General features: G+C 37.0%; 2 protein-coding genes across 11 annotated transcripts in view; one reads left to right on the top strand and one right to left on the bottom strand.

The window, feature by feature from the left end:
- Positions 1 to 384: 384 nt before the first annotated feature.
- rln3a (relaxin 3a) overlaps positions 385 to 19,914 on the bottom strand; it is an 80,772-nt gene continuing 61,242 nt past the window's right edge. For 3 of the 6 annotated variants that reach the window (XM_089128317.1, XM_089128320.1, XM_089128319.1), the window contains 2 exons: positions 2,036 to 2,417; positions 385 to 929 (listed from right to left, as the gene is read on the bottom strand). In XM_089128317.1, the coding sequence (XP_088984443.1) occupies positions 640 to 929; positions 2,036 to 2,198 (453 nt within the window). In that variant the 5' untranslated portion in view covers positions 2,199 to 2,417 and the 3' untranslated portion in view covers positions 385 to 639. Of the gene's footprint in view, positions 930 to 2,035; positions 2,418 to 8,344; positions 8,485 to 19,914 lie in introns of those variants that run through there. The other 3 variants (XM_089128316.1, XM_039686647.2, XM_089128318.1) reach the window with 3 other exon arrangements.
- rfx1a (regulatory factor X, 1a (influences HLA class II expression)) overlaps positions 4,875 to 19,914 on the top strand; it is a 29,329-nt gene continuing 14,289 nt past the window's right edge. For 2 of the 5 annotated variants that reach the window (XM_039686646.2, XM_039686645.2), the window contains exons 1-6: positions 4,875 to 5,149; positions 7,834 to 8,187; positions 8,389 to 8,498; positions 12,660 to 12,755; positions 15,937 to 16,034; positions 18,507 to 18,903. In XM_039686646.2, the coding sequence (XP_039542580.1) occupies positions 7,848 to 8,187; positions 8,389 to 8,498; positions 12,660 to 12,755; positions 15,937 to 16,034; positions 18,507 to 18,903 (1,041 nt within the window). In that variant the 5' untranslated portion in view covers positions 4,875 to 5,149; positions 7,834 to 7,847. Of the gene's footprint in view, positions 5,150 to 5,920; positions 8,188 to 8,388; positions 8,499 to 12,659; positions 12,756 to 15,158; positions 15,495 to 15,936; positions 16,035 to 18,506; positions 18,955 to 19,914 lie in introns of those variants that run through there. The other 3 variants (XM_039686644.2, XM_039686643.2, XM_089128315.1) reach the window with 2 other exon arrangements.

Genomic DNA, 19,914 nt, shown 5'->3' with positions numbered 1-19,914 from the left:
TTTATACTGAAACTGTCTTTTGGACCTTGAACCGTTTGGTTCCCATTGAAGTCCATTATATGGAGAAAAATCCTGGAATGTTTTCATCAAAAACCTTAATTTCTTTTCGACTGAAGAAAGAATGACATGTACATCTTGGATGACATGGGGGTGAGTATATATAATGTATTAGTAAATGTTGAAATCAACACTATGATTAGGCTGTAGCTAAGTACTAGTTAACTAATGAACCCTTATTGTAAAGTGTTTACAATATCTGTTCTTCATTGTATATTTTACATTTATATAAATCCTTAAACTTGTGTCTAAGTGTATAGGATTAAAAGTGTGAACACACTGTACATTTGTTCATATTTCAGCACAGACTGATTCAATAACAATCAATGCAAATAATCACCTTTATTCAAGATTGAAATATCGAAATTAAACATATTGAATACAAAAAGTAACTTCTTACATTACAACATCCATAAAATCACTGTTTAAATGAACTGTGACATGGGAGCTCAATGCAAACAAACAATTTAGGTTTCTCAAGTACAATGAGACAGACACATTCAACAGAGGAAGGAGTGTAGAAGCACAATCACACACACATACTCTCTCTTTTCTTCACTCATGCCACAGAGAAGGTTAGTCTTAGCAAAGTGAGCTGATTTCTCCTTTGCTGCAGCCCCACTTGCAGCAGGCGTTGGACAGTCCCACCACTACATCACGTCCCTTTCTGTCAACGGTGCGCAAGGCTTCAAGCACCTCCTCTGATATGAGAGAGCGCGCAGGCCTGATGAACACACCACCTTCCTGTTCACCTTGTGCCAGTGACGGAAGGCTTGAGTCAGATGCATGCTGGGAGGATGTTGCAGCACCGAAAAGCACTGAGGTGTCTGCAGCATTATTATCATACGTGTTCAATAGGTCCAGTATTTCATCTGTGCAACATAAGAGATGTCGATTTATGCAGTTGTACAACAGAAGATGGATAAATAAGTGATAGAATATAAGTTTGTATAGCCTACACTTTAAAGAATCTCAAATATAGGAGTTTTGAGGTACCGTTCAAAAGTCAGTGGGATTTTATTTTATTTTGAAAGAAGCTAGTATATGTTCACCAAGGTTGCATTTATTGATTCACAAAAATGATATTGTGAGGAATTTTAAATAACAGTGTTCCATTGTAATATATTTTAAAAATATAATGTATCCCTTTGATTCCAAAGCTGAATTTTTAGCATTATCACTGTAAAAAATTACATAAGACGTATGTTTTTACAATTTATATGTTATACAAGATTCAACTAATTTTTTAAGTCAGTTTAATGTGATTTAAGTTTAAATGATGTAAACATCCAAGAGAGTAATGAAAAATTGAAGGCAACAACCCTTTTTTTACAGTGATTACTTCAGTCACTTCTATGTTGTATTTTTCCATTTTAATTACAAGTTATGTTAAAAGGGAGGATTTTTATTTAATTTACTATTTTAGCATTTGATATTTGATCTTCATTGTATATTTTACATTTATTTAAATCCAAGTGAATTGAACTAACAGCTTCCAATGTGAAAAAACGTTGGTGCCACATGATCATTCTAATATGATGATTTGATGCTCAAGAAACATTTATTATTATTATCAATGTTGAAAACAGTTGTGACCCTTTTTGATGAATAGAACGTTCAAAACAGCATTTATTTTAAATGTTTTGTAACATATAAATGTCTTTACTGTCCATTTAAAAAAAATAAAATAATGCATCATTGCTAAATATAAGTATTCGTAAATTATACTGAACCCAAACTTTTTTTTTTTTTACTTTGCTATAGTAAAACTCATTGAAAACAAGGAATGAGTGTATAGCATATCTAAACTTTTGACCGGTCATTTGTAATATTTTTGGGATCAAAGTATTTTAAAATCCAACATTTTTTAAATTTAAATTGCCTTTTAAATTTATACACATTTCCTGAGTAAAAAAAAAAAAGTGAGCAGTAAAAAGTGAAATTAAGACTCCTGCTCTGATAAGTCTTCAAAACTAACCTGTGCTTGTTAAGGAGCGTTTCCACCGAGAGCCTCCGCAGGTGAAGATGACAGCGCGGATGAACTCCCGGCCGCATAATTTGACCCCATATGAGGGGCCGTCCAGTGCATTTACTCCGGCCAGCAGCAGACACACTGCGAGCACTGTGGTTTTCCACATCATGCTGAGAGCAGATATTCACTAACAGGAGAGGTTGATGTTCAGAAGCTGGTTTCCTGCTGGGATTCCTTTGGTTCGGAACCAGATGCCTGTTTGATGATTTTTTTCCTGGGTTCCTATTCCTGCTTATAAAGAGATGAGCGGCACACATGCTCATACACCCCCCTCACCCCCGCAGGCAGGAGTCACAGATAACCCTGGAAGATAAAGTCAGAGACCTTTCTGGAAACAAAAGCAAGAGCAGGAAAGGTGATTGTGTAATTATAAAAGATGCAATGGCGTACTGTGACATGAAACTCCCTCCCCATTTAAATGAATGAATCATATTTGCAATACGACTCATTTCAAGTCATACCTGTGTGCAAAATTAACTTACAATTTGTAGTCTGTTACTGATTACACATTTTATGACAGATATTGTGGTTAGTAATCTAACACATATAATCTAAATACGTTTTAATTACTTTTATATTACTTTAAATGTAAGTTGAATAAGATTATTATATAACCAAATACAAAGAGAAAGAAAATATGGTACATTCTACAACATGACAGGCATTAGGGGTTTGTGACGAAAAGCTTAAATAAATCATAAAAATGTCAATTAAAAATAAATAATTCACAAACAAAAACACACTTACTTCACTGTAAAAAAATATTTTCAAGATTTGTTATCACAACATATTTTCTTTTGTCAAATCAACTTTATAATAATTTATTTAGTTCAGATAACTTATTATTTTGAGTTTCTGATGATTAAATTGATCTCCTTCATTGTATTAACTCACTTTTTCCAGTTCAATCAACTTAAAATTTTAAGGCACCCCAGGTTACTTACTTTTTTTAAGTTAAACCAACAATAGTTTTTTACAGTGTAGTAATCACAACATTTTTTCTTTTGTCAAATCAACTTAAATAATTTATTTAGTTCAGATAACATATAATTTTGAGTTTCTGATGATTAAATCATTCTCTTTCATTGTATTAACTCACTTTTTCCAGTTCAATGAACTTAAAATTTTAAGGCAACCAGGTTACTTACTTTTTCAAGTTAAACCATCAATATTTTTTTACAGTGTAAGAAATTATGTATTTCATTTGTTTACCTGCATGTCAAATCCCTAAATTATGTGTTTATTTAATATGTAATTATGCAATCCATAAAAAATGTCATTTTATTCTGATTATGAGCTTTTTAAAATTAAAGGTTCAATAGATGATTCTCTACGAAAACGTTTTGTGGTTGAGGAAAGTCCTCATATCCTCATAGCAAATGTTCAGTGCTCTAATTGTATTTTTATAGACATCTTCTGTGGAAAGTGTATGCTTTATTATTATTTTTTAAATCATTTAGAAAAATTGTTTCAGCAGGGACTGGTTTTCAGGATATTGGAATGCCAGGCTATGCAATTGCCAGGTTCTGGTTGGTTTTTGCTGCTAAAAACAAAACAAAAAAATTACTCTCGTTTTATCATCCACTGGGTGAAAATTGTAAGTCTGATCACTTATGAAAGTGTAACAACATACCTCTCTCATAAATCTGTGTCCCGAGTTCACCCAAATGCTTGTTTTACCTTCTTTGCACATCTATGCATAATTTTTTTTAAATTTTTTTTTCAAAAGATGTGATGACTGAGGTTAAAAGTTAAGAGACAAAGAGATGTAGCGAGCATGGCATTTTCAAAGTGTGATAACACAGTCCATTGCACATGGCAATTTTTGTACCCACATGGACAAAGGTCGCCAATTTCCAAAATGACAGCAGAATAATGAATTTTTAATGAATGCGATGATAACAATGACAACAACATGACATTTCGAGAGACATTAACTATAATGTTTGACGTTTACAACTTCGCCTGCAAGGATGGTGACCGTACGTCTGTGTTTGGTTTCTACACATATTTAAATATAGAATATATTATTTTAAATATTTTATAGAAGATACAATTGCAGGTCCATCATGTTCATGAGTGACACAAAATGTTAAAATGTCCCAGATTTAATAAGTTATTCAAAATATATGCAATTCATACAAAAAATAAATAACTTGAATACACATTGAAAACACATTTTTAATTAAAAGTAATCAAAAACTAAGTAAATAATATTTAAATATAATTAAATAATATGAATAATAAAAATAGTGTGTTTAATTAAAAAAGCAAGGATGGTGGACACAGTCCTCTGCTATTAGTTTACAGACATTTAAATACAGCATATTATTTTAAATATTTTAGAAGCAATTGCAGATCGACCATGTTCATGAGTGACACAACATTTTATTGTTTTATATGCAATTTATATAAAGATAGTCTATAAAGATAGTCAAATACTAATTAAATAATATTTTAATATAATTAATTAATTAAATTAAAAAACGTCAAATGTATATGTGATGTATTTTCGTATGTTCGCATATTTTATGGCATGTTTTGAATGTCAAATGGAGTAGCTAAAGGTGTTTAATAAAAAAAAAAATCAAACTTTATACATTTTTTTTATTCGTATTTATGCTAGATCGTGTTAACAGCTCGTATACAACGTAGATTCCGATCAGCTTTCTGTCAGTTGTGCTCTTGTGCTGTAATAATAGTAATACTTTAACGAAACAACACGACTGATTCCAGATCAGTACATAAAACACCCCGTTTGCACCCGTGATTGACAGGCTTCAGACAAACCAGCTTCTGAAGGTCGCATCGGCTCCCCAGTTCCACAAATAGGAAGACGCGGCGTTCTAGTTATTGTACCTGGACCAATCAGAGCGAAGAAATGGGGCGGGAACCCAGCGAGTGGGTAGCAACAGTTGCCTGGGTGAGGACGAAGCGCCATAGCCACGGTAGTCGTGGTGACAAGAACCCAGCAACGAGAATCAACAACAACAACAACCCGATTAATTGAAAAAAGCATTAAATCAAAAGTACCGCTGGAAAAGTCACTCGGAATAAGAGGTGATTCCGTTTTTTATATTTCATATGAAGTCACACTATGTTGAAAACCGAAAGCAGGTGCGAGGATGATGATTCTTGGCGTCTATCGATGTCCAGTAATCATTATTGGTGGCGGGGATTGCTAAGCGATCGAGTCGCGCGCTGTAGCCAGATGCGTCTCATAAACGATAGGCATGACCAACAGCCTCAGCAAAAGCTGCTCGTTGTTGTTATGACGATATACTAGACAGGTTGTACAAAATGGCGGGTGTTGTTTGCAATAATACGCGAGTCTCCATACCACCCATCCATAGCATTCGGCTAGCGTTGCTATGGAGCCAGGTGTTATAAACGCTGTTGGCATAGTTACACCGACGAGCACGCGGACAAACCCGCAACCAGAGACCCTCTTGTCCTTAACCTCACTGATTATTGGATATAGAACCATATGTAATAATGTGCCGAAATAACATTCCGTTCATTGTAAATAATATACAAATACCCTTACCAGGGAATCTGAGTGCGCAGATAGCTTTCTGTTTGCACGTCAAGAAAATGTAATTATTTTCTGCAATATATATATTTAATCTATCTGCATTATTTATTATTATTTATACATGATTATTGTAACCGTGATCAAAAGATTTCTTTTGATTTAATTATTATTGTGTAGTGCATATGCATATATTATAGAAGAATAGACTGGATTGATGATATCAATACTTGATAATTTATGTAAATTATATTTCGATTTTATTACAATACATTATTATTATTGTGGATCATTATTATAATATTATACTTTTATTTATGTTGGGCCTTTAATGAACCAAGTGATGCAGAACAAAACAAGTGCAACAACAACATTCATAAGAATACAAAGGAAACTAGATGTATATATACATGCTTGATTCGAGGATTGCTGTGTAATTGAATCGTGAGTTTGAGATATTAGAGTAACACCAATGAAGTAAATTGGTAGTGACACATGACATTATTGGGTAGGTTGTGTTACAAAACAGAAGAAGGCAAGCAGTTTTAAAGCTCTAAGACCACATGTGGTTGTTTTTTATTAGAGAAATACATCTTCATTTAAATTGAATTTTTCATTTTTTTGTTTTGTTTCCGAGTCTTTGTGTTCCTGTTCTGTGTGCCCTCATTCATTTGCAAGTGGTGATCGGGTTACTGGTAATAGGACACCACACGCTCTGCCCGAACCTTCCCTCCTCTTCTTTTTGCTGGCCCAACAATGGTTGTAGTCTTTAGGGCTTTCCTATAACTGTGTGGTTGTGCCAAGGTGGTACTAAGTAAAAGTCCTTAGTGATAATGACATATTTCTCAATTTTTGATTCATCGTCTCTATCTCATTGATTATGCTGTTCATAGTGCTACATGGGATTGTAGTTCTTTGTAGTTAAAGTACACAGTATCGTCCATTTTTTTTTCTGATTTTCATACTTTTTTTGCTTCAAATAAAAAGGTAGTAATGTGAATAACCCCTGTTGTACCTGATTGGTTTGGTTCATGGCTTAAAATACTTTAAAGGGGTGTTGAACTGAGAAATCAAATTTTCCTTGAGCTTTTGACATCTAACAGGTCATCATATTATAAGAATATCCTCTAAGTTTCAGAACTGAAAACGTCCTTGTTAGTCCAATAAAAGCTTTTATTGACACCAGCCTCAGCAAACGACTCGTTTTTCAAAGTGGGGAACTATGACGTCAAAGAGGACAAAACACCACCCCCGCAGAAGAAGATCAACGTACTTCAACACAGCCAGTTTAGCCCCGCCCACTGATTCGCACATTACAAGCATAGCTAAATAACACAGACCTGGACGTGATGACTAACCGGGTCGAGAGTGAAACTCATTATAATATGCAAAACTGTTATCCACTCACAGCAGTGGGTGTCTAGTTTCAAGTCTTCAATGCGAGACGCCCATAATAACCGAGCGTTTTTGAGCTGGGCTCACAAGTAGGGTTGAAAATAGCCTATTACTTATTGATTTTGATGTTTTTTAATGTAAAACCCAAGTAAACGTCATAAGTTGACCTCAGACAACAATTAAAAAAGAAAAGAAAAAGCCAGTTCATGACCCCTTTAACAATGAATGTTTGAAGTCAGCGTGAAACGAAAGTTGAGATTCTCATTTGTTCCTTGTTGTGACGCATATCCGAGTGAAACGGCTTCTGAGATTAGAAAAAAAATGTAGGGCAGGGCATGATTTCGTCCTTCGGGAATTAATTGGATCGTTGGAGGTTGGGCGTTGCAAACAAAATGGAGGCAGATTTGAATGTGATTCTCTGAGAGGCGGTGCACCAATTGCCGCACCCTCATCGGATCTGGCCGCACCCTTTCGCCATTGCACGTGACCGAAATAGAAGAGAGGTCGTTTCGAGGGGGCGTTGGATAATGAAGTGCACAGATAAATCATTTATAATAAACACTACAATATTACATATAAAAGAAGATTTCTCAAATTTTATTTCATGCTGCCTTTAAAATCCCTACGGGAAAATGAATGTAAGAAAACGTGAAATAGTGGGCGGGCACACTACACTCTGTTAATCCCCCGATAATGACCAATAGCAACGCTGTATAATGACCGCTCATCCTGGTATTTGAGGCTGGCGCGTATTACACATGATATACATTATACCTTACACATTATCATGTGATTCCATGTGATTTGTTGCACTCAGTCCAGGGGAACCCAATGGCAACTCCAGTTTATGTGAGAGAGCTGCAGCAGACCTCCCAGCCTCAGGGAGGTGGTGTGACTCCCACATCAGGGCAGGCGTCCACCGTGACAGCAGCTCCACAACAATTCCTGGCCGAACTTCAGACTACAGGAGCCACACCTTCAGGGGCCCCATCCACCGGCCAGACCACGCCCCCTCCCTCACAAGCACAGAAGAGCCAGGCAATCGTCCAGGCACCACCCGCACAAGCCCCGCCCACTCAGACTCAATATGTCACAGCTGAGATTCAGAGCTCACCTACGCAGTCCAGCAATGCTCAGAATACACCACAGTACATTGTTGTCACAGTTACAGGTAAGAGCAAATCAACCATCCAAGAAGCAAACTGAAGGTCATGAGTTCAATTCCCAGAAGAGAAAGCATGAACTTAATCAAATGTGTACCAAGTTGCTTTGCGTAAAAGCGTTTGTCAAATGCATAAATGTAAATTTTCATTTTAAAATGAATATACTTGCTTGTCTTAAAACAGTTTTCTCTTTTCTTCTTTTCCTGTAGAGGGTTCTCTTCATTCCAGTGACTCTGTGTCAGATTCTAGTCCTCCTGCTGCTGTAGTCCAGACTGGAGTTCCTACACAGGTGGTGCAGCAGGTTCAGGCCGCACAACAGGTAACACCAACCCTAAACACCAAACCTGTGCACCCAAATACACAGTAAAGCCACCTAAACAAGCACAACTTTGGAATGCACTGCAATGGCTTCAAGTCTGAAATCAAATTGAATATAGACACTACTTTTCAAAAGGTTAATACTTTTATTCAGCAAGGATGCATTCAATTGATTAAAAGTGACTGCTGAGTGCTGCTTCTTTCAGAAACATTGCAAAAAAGTCTTAATGAATCCAAGCTTTTGGATTCAAAAGACAAAAAAACCCTTTGGAATTATCTGGCTTGAAAACATGATGGTTATGATAAAAAAAATGCAGTCCTATTAATCCCACCCCCCATATCTGAACACAAAAATAATATATTAAAGTGATCAATGTCATGTATTTAAAGGGTTAGTTCACCCAAAAATGAAATATCTGTCAGTTGTATCAGTATATCAGTAATATCAGTTGTAAAGACTTTTGTCAATGTCCCTCTTTAGTAAAAATCAAGTTTTTAACGTTGTTTATATGTTTATGTGTTATGTTTCTCACGTCACAAACTACCTTGTAACCAATTGCATCAACGTGCCGGCGGGCTTTAGCATATCATTAATTAACCGCGAACTGGCAGGGGAGTCTCAAGAGATGCCAGGTTATCCCCGTATATTTTTCTGTTGAAATGAAAAATTGGGTAGATTTTAGTAGATTTAGGGTGTATGATGTATATTATGAAGTTATGGTGAACTATAGACCTTATGTAGCCCCGCCCCTTTTCAGCATTGCGCTCGTTCTCTTTCGACTTCCGGTATGTATTTTCGCAGCATAGTATGAATGAACTGCTCGTAAAAAAATTCCCAGTCGACATTTGTTAAGACATCTGCTTCACAATGCTTATGATAAACATTACAATGCTCCTGATAACTTTTGTTAACTTTACAATAAGTAAATCCACTTCACCAGCTAATTACTCCTCGACAGCGATGCCATAGAAATATACAGAGCGACCGCAAAAACGGAAGTTCAAAGACAATATTCTAAAGATGACGGCGCCCACGTTTCTCTGGTGCATGAGGTATATATGACTTTCTCCACAGATGCTCTGAGTTGTTCAAAGCGTTGCTAAGGATGCTGATGCAGCGGTCAAACTCTGAGATGGCGAACGGGAACATGGTTCATGTAACATTAGCAACACACTAGTTTTTGATAACATAGTCAAGCAAAAGGCTAATCATATTAATTATCATTATGTGAGTGGCTCTCTGAGCTGGCTTTAGTGAATGGAGGCAGGGAAATTTGCATATTCATAGATCTGCATATACGAAATGAGGCAAGGGTGTAGAGTTAAGCTATTTTAAGGCATGTAGAATTTTTTTACAGGAAAATACGTTTAAATATGTCATTTTGGTGATCAAAGATGAGTTTTAAGGGATAAACTGCCCCTTTTCACAAGATGTAAAATAAGTATCTGATGTACCCACTACCTAGAGTGTGTATGTGAAGTTTCAGCTCAAAATACCCCACAGATCGTTTTTTACATCATGTTAAAATTGTCCCTTTTTAAAGGGATGGTTCAAAAATCCCTTATAAAAACGAGCGCAGGGTTTTAGAAAATTAGCACACATCCCTTTAGAAAATTGGTTTACTCACCCTGAAGCCATCCTAGGTGTTTATGACAAGGCTTCAGGGTGACTAATACATTCTTTTTACAGACTAATACAATCGAAGTTCTATAAAAAAATGTCCTGACTCTTCCAAGCTTAATAATGAGAGTGAATGGCTGTTTGACTTTGAAAGTACATTGAAGCGCATCTATTCATGATTGAAGTGCTGGGCTAATTTTGGTGAACTATCCCTTTATAGCTGAGCAAAAACGCGTCGTTTTGTGTGTGTCCTTTTAAATACAAATGAACTGCTGCTCCCGCCACCGAGGGCGGAGCTACAAGAACTAGTGTGTGTTATCGGCTCCAATTACCTCACACAGATGTGCACTACATTTTATTGCTTGTTAAAATTATCCCTTTTTGAGGGTGAACAAAAAAGTGTTGTTTCGTGTGTGTCCCTTTAAATGCAAATGAGTGTCAGCAGCTCCGATTATGCAGACGCACACTAAAATGTCAGAAACTTGCTTTAAACTGAAGTCGGGCAATAATGGAGAGACTCAAGAAGAAGTGACAATGTAGAATGCAACAGAACGTTTCTGAATGGTTAGTTGATGAATTTATGTTGTTGATGTGGAGTTAACTATCTTCAAGTCTTTGATTAGCATATTCTTTCATGATAATCTATAAAATCGCTTGTGTAGGAACTGTTACATGATATTGCATTTGTGTTACGTATTGTATTGCATGTGAAAATCTTCCTCTTCCTCTTCTCAATCTCAACATGGACTGCGTGTTCCCGGGGGCGGGGTTTATGTAAATTTTAGGGTTGGTGATGTCACTAACCTGGGAGGAATGTGTAGTCCCTACCAGCCGTTTGTTGTAGTCCTTAAAAACGATTTCTTTAAAAGCAAATATCTCCCTTTGCTTTTCACTTTGAGCATTGTATCTTTGTTGTTTATGCTCAAACAGCAACGTTACACACTTACTAAAGTTAGAAAAGTGAAATCGTCAGAACGCAATATAAGCCGGCTCCGGCATCAGCACCACAGTGGTGATCTTGTGAACAGTGTCAGAGACTGACGCAGAAGTGAAGAAATTGTTAAATAAAGTTGTTATTTTTGTTTGGATTTTTTGGGGGGTTTTACTACCTTTCTGAGCATTGAAAGTGGTAATAAGCTCTCGGATTTAATCAAAAAGATCTTCATTTGTGCTCTTATGAGGTCTTATGAGTTTGGAACTACATGAGGGTGAATAAATAAAGATACAAATGTCCTTTTTGAGTGAACTAACCCTTTAAGTATGTGAATCAATGTCTTGAATATGACATTGAATTAAACATGAATAAAAGTGTTCAGAATAATGCATTATAATTCGGGTTGTTTTGAAATTCAGCACATGTTGTTTGAATTTGTTTGAGGTTTGTAGAACAGCAGTTCATCTCGAACGAATGAGTCATGACGATTGAGGGATTTTGCTGTTTTCTAAACCCTGAACAACACTAGCGTTCATTCGAAGTGACCACAGAGGAAACCACTGCTCTTAAAAAATAAAGCCCATTTTAAATATGTAAAAAAAACACTTTGTAGTTTCACAGTACTGCTGTTGTGTCCCAGTGATTCGGGTAAATAAACACAGGGCTAGTAGATAACCTTTTCTGCAGGTTAACAATTGTACATCCACAGCTAAACATCAACATTGGCTTCAATTGCATTTGCATTACTACGAATGCCTTTTTTGTTTGTTTTTTTCGAAACTATATAAAATTAATATGCTATTTAATTTCTTTTTTTACCTAAGTCGTAAATTACTGTATGTTTAAAAGTTTATGATCGGTAGCAGGGCCGTAGCTGAAAAAAGCCTGCTGAAATATTAAGCAGCACAACTGTTTTCAAACATTGATAATAATGAGTAATGTTTCTTGAGCATCAAATCAGCACATTACAATGATTTCTGAAGGATCATGTGACACTAAAGACTGGAGTAATTATGCTAAAAATTGTCGTCACAGAAATAAATTACATCTGAAAATTTATTCAAATAGAAAAACATTTTTTTTAAATCCCAACCGAAAATAGTTTTGAACAGTAGTGTTCCTAAAACATATTTAAAGGTTCATTTAGTAATATTGTATTTGTGTACCACTATATTACACAACACCGGTTTTTGACGCCTAGCAACGTGGATGAAGCTAAAACATTATAGTAAATTTATGTTTACCAATATCAATATAGAAATACCCTTTTCAGTTAGTAGTGATTTATTCCCTAGAGAGAAGATTCTAATAACAGGGGTAATGTGAGTAGTATTCAGGTTAACATGTGATCTCAACATATCTGCCCCAAATAAATCGGCTTTAATTAGGCCACTGATATGACTGGAGTCTTTATCTCATTTTAAACACAAGTTTAAAACACAGCACTATTCATTCTTTTTTTCAGAAGTAAAGCTTTTTAATGAGAACAAGCATTAGAGCTGTAAACCGTGGCCCAGTTTTGAACAATTAGTCTGTGGTTTGTCATTCTTACAGTTGCTTGTTCAGCGAGCTAATGTTTTTCATTTCCCCCTGCAATCAATTAACAGAGGTCAGTAGTTCAAGCCACATCACAGACGACGAAAACCGAGCCGAGCCCCCAGCTGAATGTCACCAGCCTACAATCCGTGCACCTGACACAGGAGGTAAGCTGTCTCTCTTATATAAATGTGTTATTATATCAGTAAAGACTGGCTTTGCTGTCAAATTGATGCCAGTAGCTGTGTTTCCATCCAAATTAGTGAATTTAACCTTCAAATTTGAATTTAAAGCACAAAATTTAAAACATTTGCGAATAAAGCACCGTTTCCATTTCATGTGTTCAAGAGAACCAAATCATCATTTCCTGGGAAATTGGCACAAAAGGTCTGTAATATGGAAGTTACTGCAATGTTGCTGTTTTTTGCATCTCAAAGCATGCAGACTACTGTAAAAATACTATACCCAACCATTTGGTTCAGGAACTTTAATCTAGAAACATTTCGTCTTGATCTCGAAACATTTTGTCTTTAATCTCGAAAGATTTCGACTTTAATCTCGAAACATTTCGTCTTTTATCTCAAAAGATTTCGATTTCAATATCTAAACATTTCGACTTTAATCTCGAAATGCCAGATTTAAAAAATTTTTTTTTACAGATATTCTTATCGGATAAAAAACAAATACACCCAGGGCCGGCGCTAGCCATTTGGGTGCCCTAAGCACAAATGCTTGGTGGTGCCCCCTTAACACCCCCCCCCCCCCCACCCACCCCCACCACCCACTCACCCAAGGAATAACAACCATTCAGAATTTCTTAGTTAGGTTCTCTTTACTTCCAAAATAACTGCTGCAAATAAATACATTTACATTAACAATGGCACCAAATATGAAAAGTAATAAATAATAAAAAGGTTAAAATTATAAATACCAAAAACCACCACAATTACTAAAAACACATTTTTGGAACTGGCTACAACTGCTGGTTGATGGTTCTTCCTCCTGCTTGAGTTGCTCCTTGCATGTATTTTAGCATTGACCCTGCATTCAGAAATACAAGACAAAATATTCACGGATTGTACTAAATCAATAACCATCGTATACAAAAATATTGCACACATTAGTCTTTTATATAATATAGGCCTATGTGTCACTGGAACATTTAAAATTCAAAACTCTATTCTACCTTTAAAAGAGGTCTGATGAGGCACAGTATAATAATTCTGTACATAATTTGTAGGGCTGAAAAGATGAATCGCGATTAATCGCATCCAAAATAAAAGTTTGTGTCTACATTAATGATATAGGCCTATGTGTGTGTACTGTGTATAATTATTTTGTATATGTATTTAAGAAATATTTGTTATTTATATATAAAATATTTTAATTTATATATATATATAATATAAATTATCTATACAGTATATACATGCAAATATTTCTTAAATATATATATGTGTGTATATTATATATACAAAATAATTATACACAGTACTCATGTAGAAACTTTTATTTTGGATGTGATTACGCTTTTCCCAGCCCTAATAATTTGACAACTCCATATGAAAATATACAAACAGTGAGATTGTGTTTTTTTTTTTTAATTGCAGTTTCACCAATAGATGTCGCCCTTGGGCCTTTGACCGCATTATCCGATAGAACAACAACGAAAAAACATATCTAAGCGATCTTCCTTTTCTTCTCAAACAAACTAACTGCATCTTAAACAGCCCAAGTAAAAAAAAAAACCCAGGGAGAAACCCCCGGACCCCCGTTAAAATAAAAAATTCTACATGCAGGGCAAAGCCCTGGATCATTTGCACAACTAGCGACGCCCCTCTGGACATGCATACACGAAGCAAGGGTGCCTACAAAACTAACACTTTTATTTAAAACATTGTCTTACCTGCAAACAAGTATCATCCCACTGTCTCTTCTTTTTCCTTTTTTCCGCCCCCGACTCTTTAGAGACCATGTCTGATGTCGATCAGGTGTCTGCCAAATTTGACACTGATTGAGGAACAGACCACTGCGAGGTGGGGAAGGGGGGGCACCAGAGGGAGAGTGGCACAGGAGATTCACCTTTTTCTCCACTAATTTGGTCTAGGCCTATATTACTTTTGTATTGCTTTTGTATATTAACATGCTTTACATATTGTATTTGTTATTTATACTAGTAGCCTATTGTGATGATTTTTCACCACCTAGATTTTTTGGTGCCCCCCCAAGCACTTGGTGCCCTACGCGCAGTGCGTGATGTGCGTGTGCGGAGCGCCGGCCCTGAATACACCTCTGTTGAGAGCATACTTTTTTATGTATATTTTCATCCAGCTTTTTATGCAGTATTCCAAAATGGACAAAAATGAATGTATGGAAACATGGCTTATGATGTCAAGACAAGGTCAACCCTTGTCCAATATAAAATACATTCAATGTGCATTTCATCTAGTGTTCATAATCATGCCATCTTGCATTAAAGGAATAGTCTATCTAAAAAAAAATGGAAATGGAAAATGAATGGAAAATTCTCTAAGCAAGCAGTCGTCTAACCCTCTGATGGTTGCTTTCAGAGCCTTTTTCTCAGACAGAGAGGAAGTGATGCACAAAGAGAGAGTGAATTGAAGAGAAAGAGACAGATAGAAGACTGGTTGGAGCGTAGGCCAGTAGTAGTACTACTAGAGAATCTCACTAACCCGTTTGGAGACAGTTTATCTTACGCATCTGTTAATGGAGGTTTGCTGGATTACTCATCTTGTTTCCCCCCATCTCTACCTGTTGCTTATTCGCCCGTCACCTTCTCTCTACCTGTCATGTCGGTGGGCTGGGAGACAGACGGGGTCTCCTACACCTCTGCTGCTGTGCCAGATGTGCAGTCTTTCCTCTATGAGATGCCCTCAGCCCTTAGCGTAGGTGACTTTAGTTAAAACAGTGTGTAGGTGAAGCTGTGGTCAATCAGCGAGAGATTGTGTTAGATAAGTTAGCGCAGTGATTTCCAACCAGGGGTCCATGTACTTCACAGGATACATTGGGTATTTTGCTTTAAAAAAAATAGAGAACATAAGTTAAATCATTAAAGACTTTTTTTTAAATATATATTTTTAAATGTTTTTGTAGTAATTTAATTTAATTTATATTTAATTAAATAAAAAAATGTTTGCTGTTGGGGATGTGATGTTTTTTGAGGGGTACATAAGACTAAAAGGTTGGGAAACACTGAATTAGTGAATTTAATGTGGCTGCAGACATTTTTTTTTTTACATATATATAGTATAAACATGTTTATTGTAGAACTGTGATGGTGTCAATTGTGCCTTCTCAAATTGGTGTATTGTTGTATGTGCGCCATAGGTACAGCAGCAGCTCCAACAGGTGCCAGTCCAGCATGTGTATACTAACCAGGTGCAGTATGTGGAAGGAGGAGATCCCAGCTACACCACCAGCACCATGTGAGTATTCATGGAAACCATTGCTCGGCCCCAGCATTGTGCATCTTTGTTGAATCAGATACAGGGCTTTTCACACTAAATATAATCCCTCAGTTAACTCTTCGCTAAAGTCACTGTTGTTGGATTTTGGCCGTTTTATTCAAAAGTGGAGAAAGATGAATGTGACCTTACAGGGACAGGGCTTAAAGGAGTACAGTTATGGCTCTTTCAGACAGCACGATTTTCAAAGTAGTCAGGTCGCTGCTCTTTTCACACTGCATGACTATCTTGGCCAGCATTCAGTCGCTGCTGTGTTCACACTGGACGATGGGTCGGCGACAGAAGGTTTCACACTGCATGACTTTAGAAAAATCGCCGACAGACTCTGTCTAGCACGCTGCACGCAAACTACATTTCACAACAAACACGCGTGAGATATGAAAAGGAAACAACGCGCGACACCACACGTGCAAGACCGGAGTTCTCACGTGAGACTTTTTTTTTTCGACCCGGTTGTGGTACAGCTGGTGAAACAGACACGAGTGCTCCTGCCAAATTTCTACTAATTTTTCTTCCATTTATTGTGTCCAAATAGACCGAGAAGAAGCTTTTTTTGTTGAAACAATGCCATATCATGTTGATATGTGATCTATAACTCCTCCCCGAACTCCCTGCTGCTCTGTATCTTGCTCTCTCACTGGCTGCCGGTGATCGCCGATGTAGTTTTCAGTCAAAACACTTTTCACACAGCAGGATTTTGAATCGCCGACAGGTCCAGATATTTAGCATGCCAAATATCTCACGGGCGTCGGCGACTCGTCGGTGATTCTCTCAGTTCGCGTCTTTGTTCATTCACACTGCGTGATTGTCACTCGCGTGAACGAGCGCCGATTTGCCTGTGATTTCGGGCATTTGTCGGCGATTTCTCAAAACCTGTCGGCGAGCCAAAATCGTGGCTAAAATCATGCAGTCTGAACTCGGCATTAGTTCACCCAAAAATGAAAATTATTTTATTACATTTGTTTTTATTAAAATGATTTTCTCACCCTCAAGTTGTTCCAAACCTGAATTTCTTTCTTCTGCTGAATACAAATGAATACTAAAGATATTTTAAAGACCAAATAGTTGATGGGCACAAATGACTTCCATAGTATTTTTTTTCCCATAGTTTTTGGTATAATAGTTTTTTTTTGGTACAATTCTGTTAAAAAGTTTGTCTATGAAATATATATATATTTTTAAAATAAATTAATATTTTTATTCAGCAAGGGTACATTTATAATGTTACAAAATATTTCTAAAGAGAAGATCCCACACACTATCCAAACTAAAGACAAAAACGTGACCACCAAAGGTTTTTGTCTTTAAATGTGATGGGGTTGTAAATTGTGTAAACCTGATGAAGGTCGTGAGAACGAAACGTTGTTGAATAAAAAGTTTGTGATATGCAAGTTTGGATAGTGTGCGGGATCTTCTCTTTGGCACATTTTCGACTGATTTTTATGGTCGGTTTTTTTCTACTCACCTACCAATTGCAGGTGTGCGATGCTTTTTTCATTTTACAAAATATTTCTAAAAATTTAAAAACTGGAGCATCAAATCATCATATTTGAATGATTTCTAAAGGATCATGTGACTGAAGACTGGCGTAATGATACTGAAAATACAGCTTTGCAATCACAGGAATAAACTGCATTTTGAAATATATTCAAATAAACAAATAATTCAGGATATTACTGTTTTTACTCTATTTTGATCAAATAAACGCTTTAGCCTTTCCATATTTTTTTCCAAAAACATTACCGACCCCAAACTTTTGAATGGTAGGATATATTTTTTGTTCTGTTTTTGTAGTATATTTCAGAAGACTTAAGACAATATAAAATGTCATTAAGTCATTATTATTAATAAAGACAATATTAAGGTATTAAAATAGTAGTTATTTCTTATTATGTGCTGGACTTGCCCAATCAATGTTTTAAATCTTTTAAATGTGCTTATTTCAAGACAGGGTTTAACAATGTACAGTGTGAAATCTCGAAATACCCACTATTAATTACTAACCCGGGGCTCAAAATTAACAGTTTTAAAAATAGAACAAGACCATTTTGAATTAAAAAAGTGAAGTGACGTGATGCCAAGTGTGGTTTCTCATACTCAGAATTTGTGCTCAGCATTTCACCCATCCAAGTGCACACACACAGCACAGCAGTGAGTATTGAACAGATACACACCGTGAATACACACCCGGAGCGGTGGGCAGCCATTTCTGCTGTGGCGCCCGGGGAGTGATTGGTGGTTAGGCTCCATGCTCAAGGGCAACTCAGTTTTGTGTGTTTATTTACTTCCCCAACCTACATTTCCTGTTGATACCGAGACTCGAACCCGCGACCTTGTGGCTATAAATCCATTAGGCCACAACTGCCCCCAATTATGCTCACAAGTTATGCTTGAATAAAATTCTGAATCCTGGCTCATATCATTTTCTCACAGTCGTTCCAGCAGTTTCCCCTACACAGAGACCCCTCTGTATACCCAGACCACTGCTGGACAGTACTACGAGAGCACCCCTGCCTCCGGTTCTGAGGCCACGTCCCCCGGCACCCCTCTCACCGTCTCCGTGACAACTGGATCCCCTGGGGTGTCCATGTTTGTGGCGGGGACAGGGCAGATCGTGGCCAATCCCACGACGGCGGCTGTGGGTGGAGTCACAGCTGTAGTGGCAGCCACGGGGACATCAGCGAACGGTTCTGGAGATTCCGGGGGCGAGGCTAACGGTAGCAGCGGGAGCTACGTGATTCAAGGCGGCTATATGCTGGCCGGCAGCGGCACCAGCAGCAGCGGAAACGGTCACGGTTATCCGCACCCCACCCGTGCCTCTCCGTCCACCGTGAGTATAAACGAAGGCGAGGACAATAGCGTGCCGTCGGCAGACAAAAAGGTATGACGACAGCAGGGGCGGGGCTTAATCGTCACTCATCGCCACTCACAGATTCCCTCCTCTTCCTGCCACCCAAACGAATTTAAACGCATGACGATCTCATTGCTCAGTTCCACGTGTCAGAGAGCACAGTGATACTTCCAAATCCAAATTCAGTTTTATTTAAATAAAGCCATCAGACTGACTTTTGTCAGCATGCTATTTCCATGACGACACATGTCCAGTTGACATGTAGCTCAGCATTGATGCTTACTAAGTCTTTCACTGTGCTGTCGTATTCATCGCAGAAAACATTCAATTTCAGTCATAACCATATTCATATTATCCATGAGAGACAGAGAGGGCCTTATGTGGTCCTGTTCAAGATGTCCATATACAGCAGGCTTCCAAATTTGCTGCGCACTCTATTACAAGATTGAGGCATTCCACTGATTTAACGTTTCACTGCATACTCGTCTTGTATGCCACGGCACGCAGAAACAGTTGTCAAGAGGCATACAGTGTGCGGGAAAAGTGTGTGATTGTCTCTATTTTTGCATATTTGTATCGTGAATGTCATCAGATTTAATTATGTATTAAGCAGCGCAACTTTTTCATAGTTGATAATAATAAGAAATGTTTCTTGAGCAGCAAATCAGCATATTAAAATGATTTCTGAACATGTGATACTGAAGACTGGAGTAATGATGCTAAATTTGGCTTTAACATCACCAAAATTAGATCTTAAAATATATTCATATAAAAACAGTTATTTTAAATTGCAATAATAATTCACAATTTTACTGTTTTTATTGTATGTGTGATCAAATAAATGCAGCCTTGATGAGCATGACTTCTTTCAAAAACATTGAAATATCTGTCCAACACTAAAACACTTAAAGTCCCCCTGTAGTCATTAATTGTAACCCTTAAAACTCTTCTTTAAGATTTTTTTCCAGTGAAAAAAACATTCTTCATGCC

The sequence above is a fragment of the Pimephales promelas genome, chromosome 3 (assembly GCF_988280905.1).
Source record: "Pimephales promelas chromosome 3, fPimPro1.hap1.1, whole genome shotgun sequence".
Lineage (NCBI taxonomy): Eukaryota > Metazoa > Chordata > Actinopteri > Cypriniformes > Leuciscidae > Pimephales > Pimephales promelas.
The sequence above is the reverse complement of the archived record's forward strand: the minus strand, read 5'-3'. Positions and strand labels throughout refer to the sequence as shown.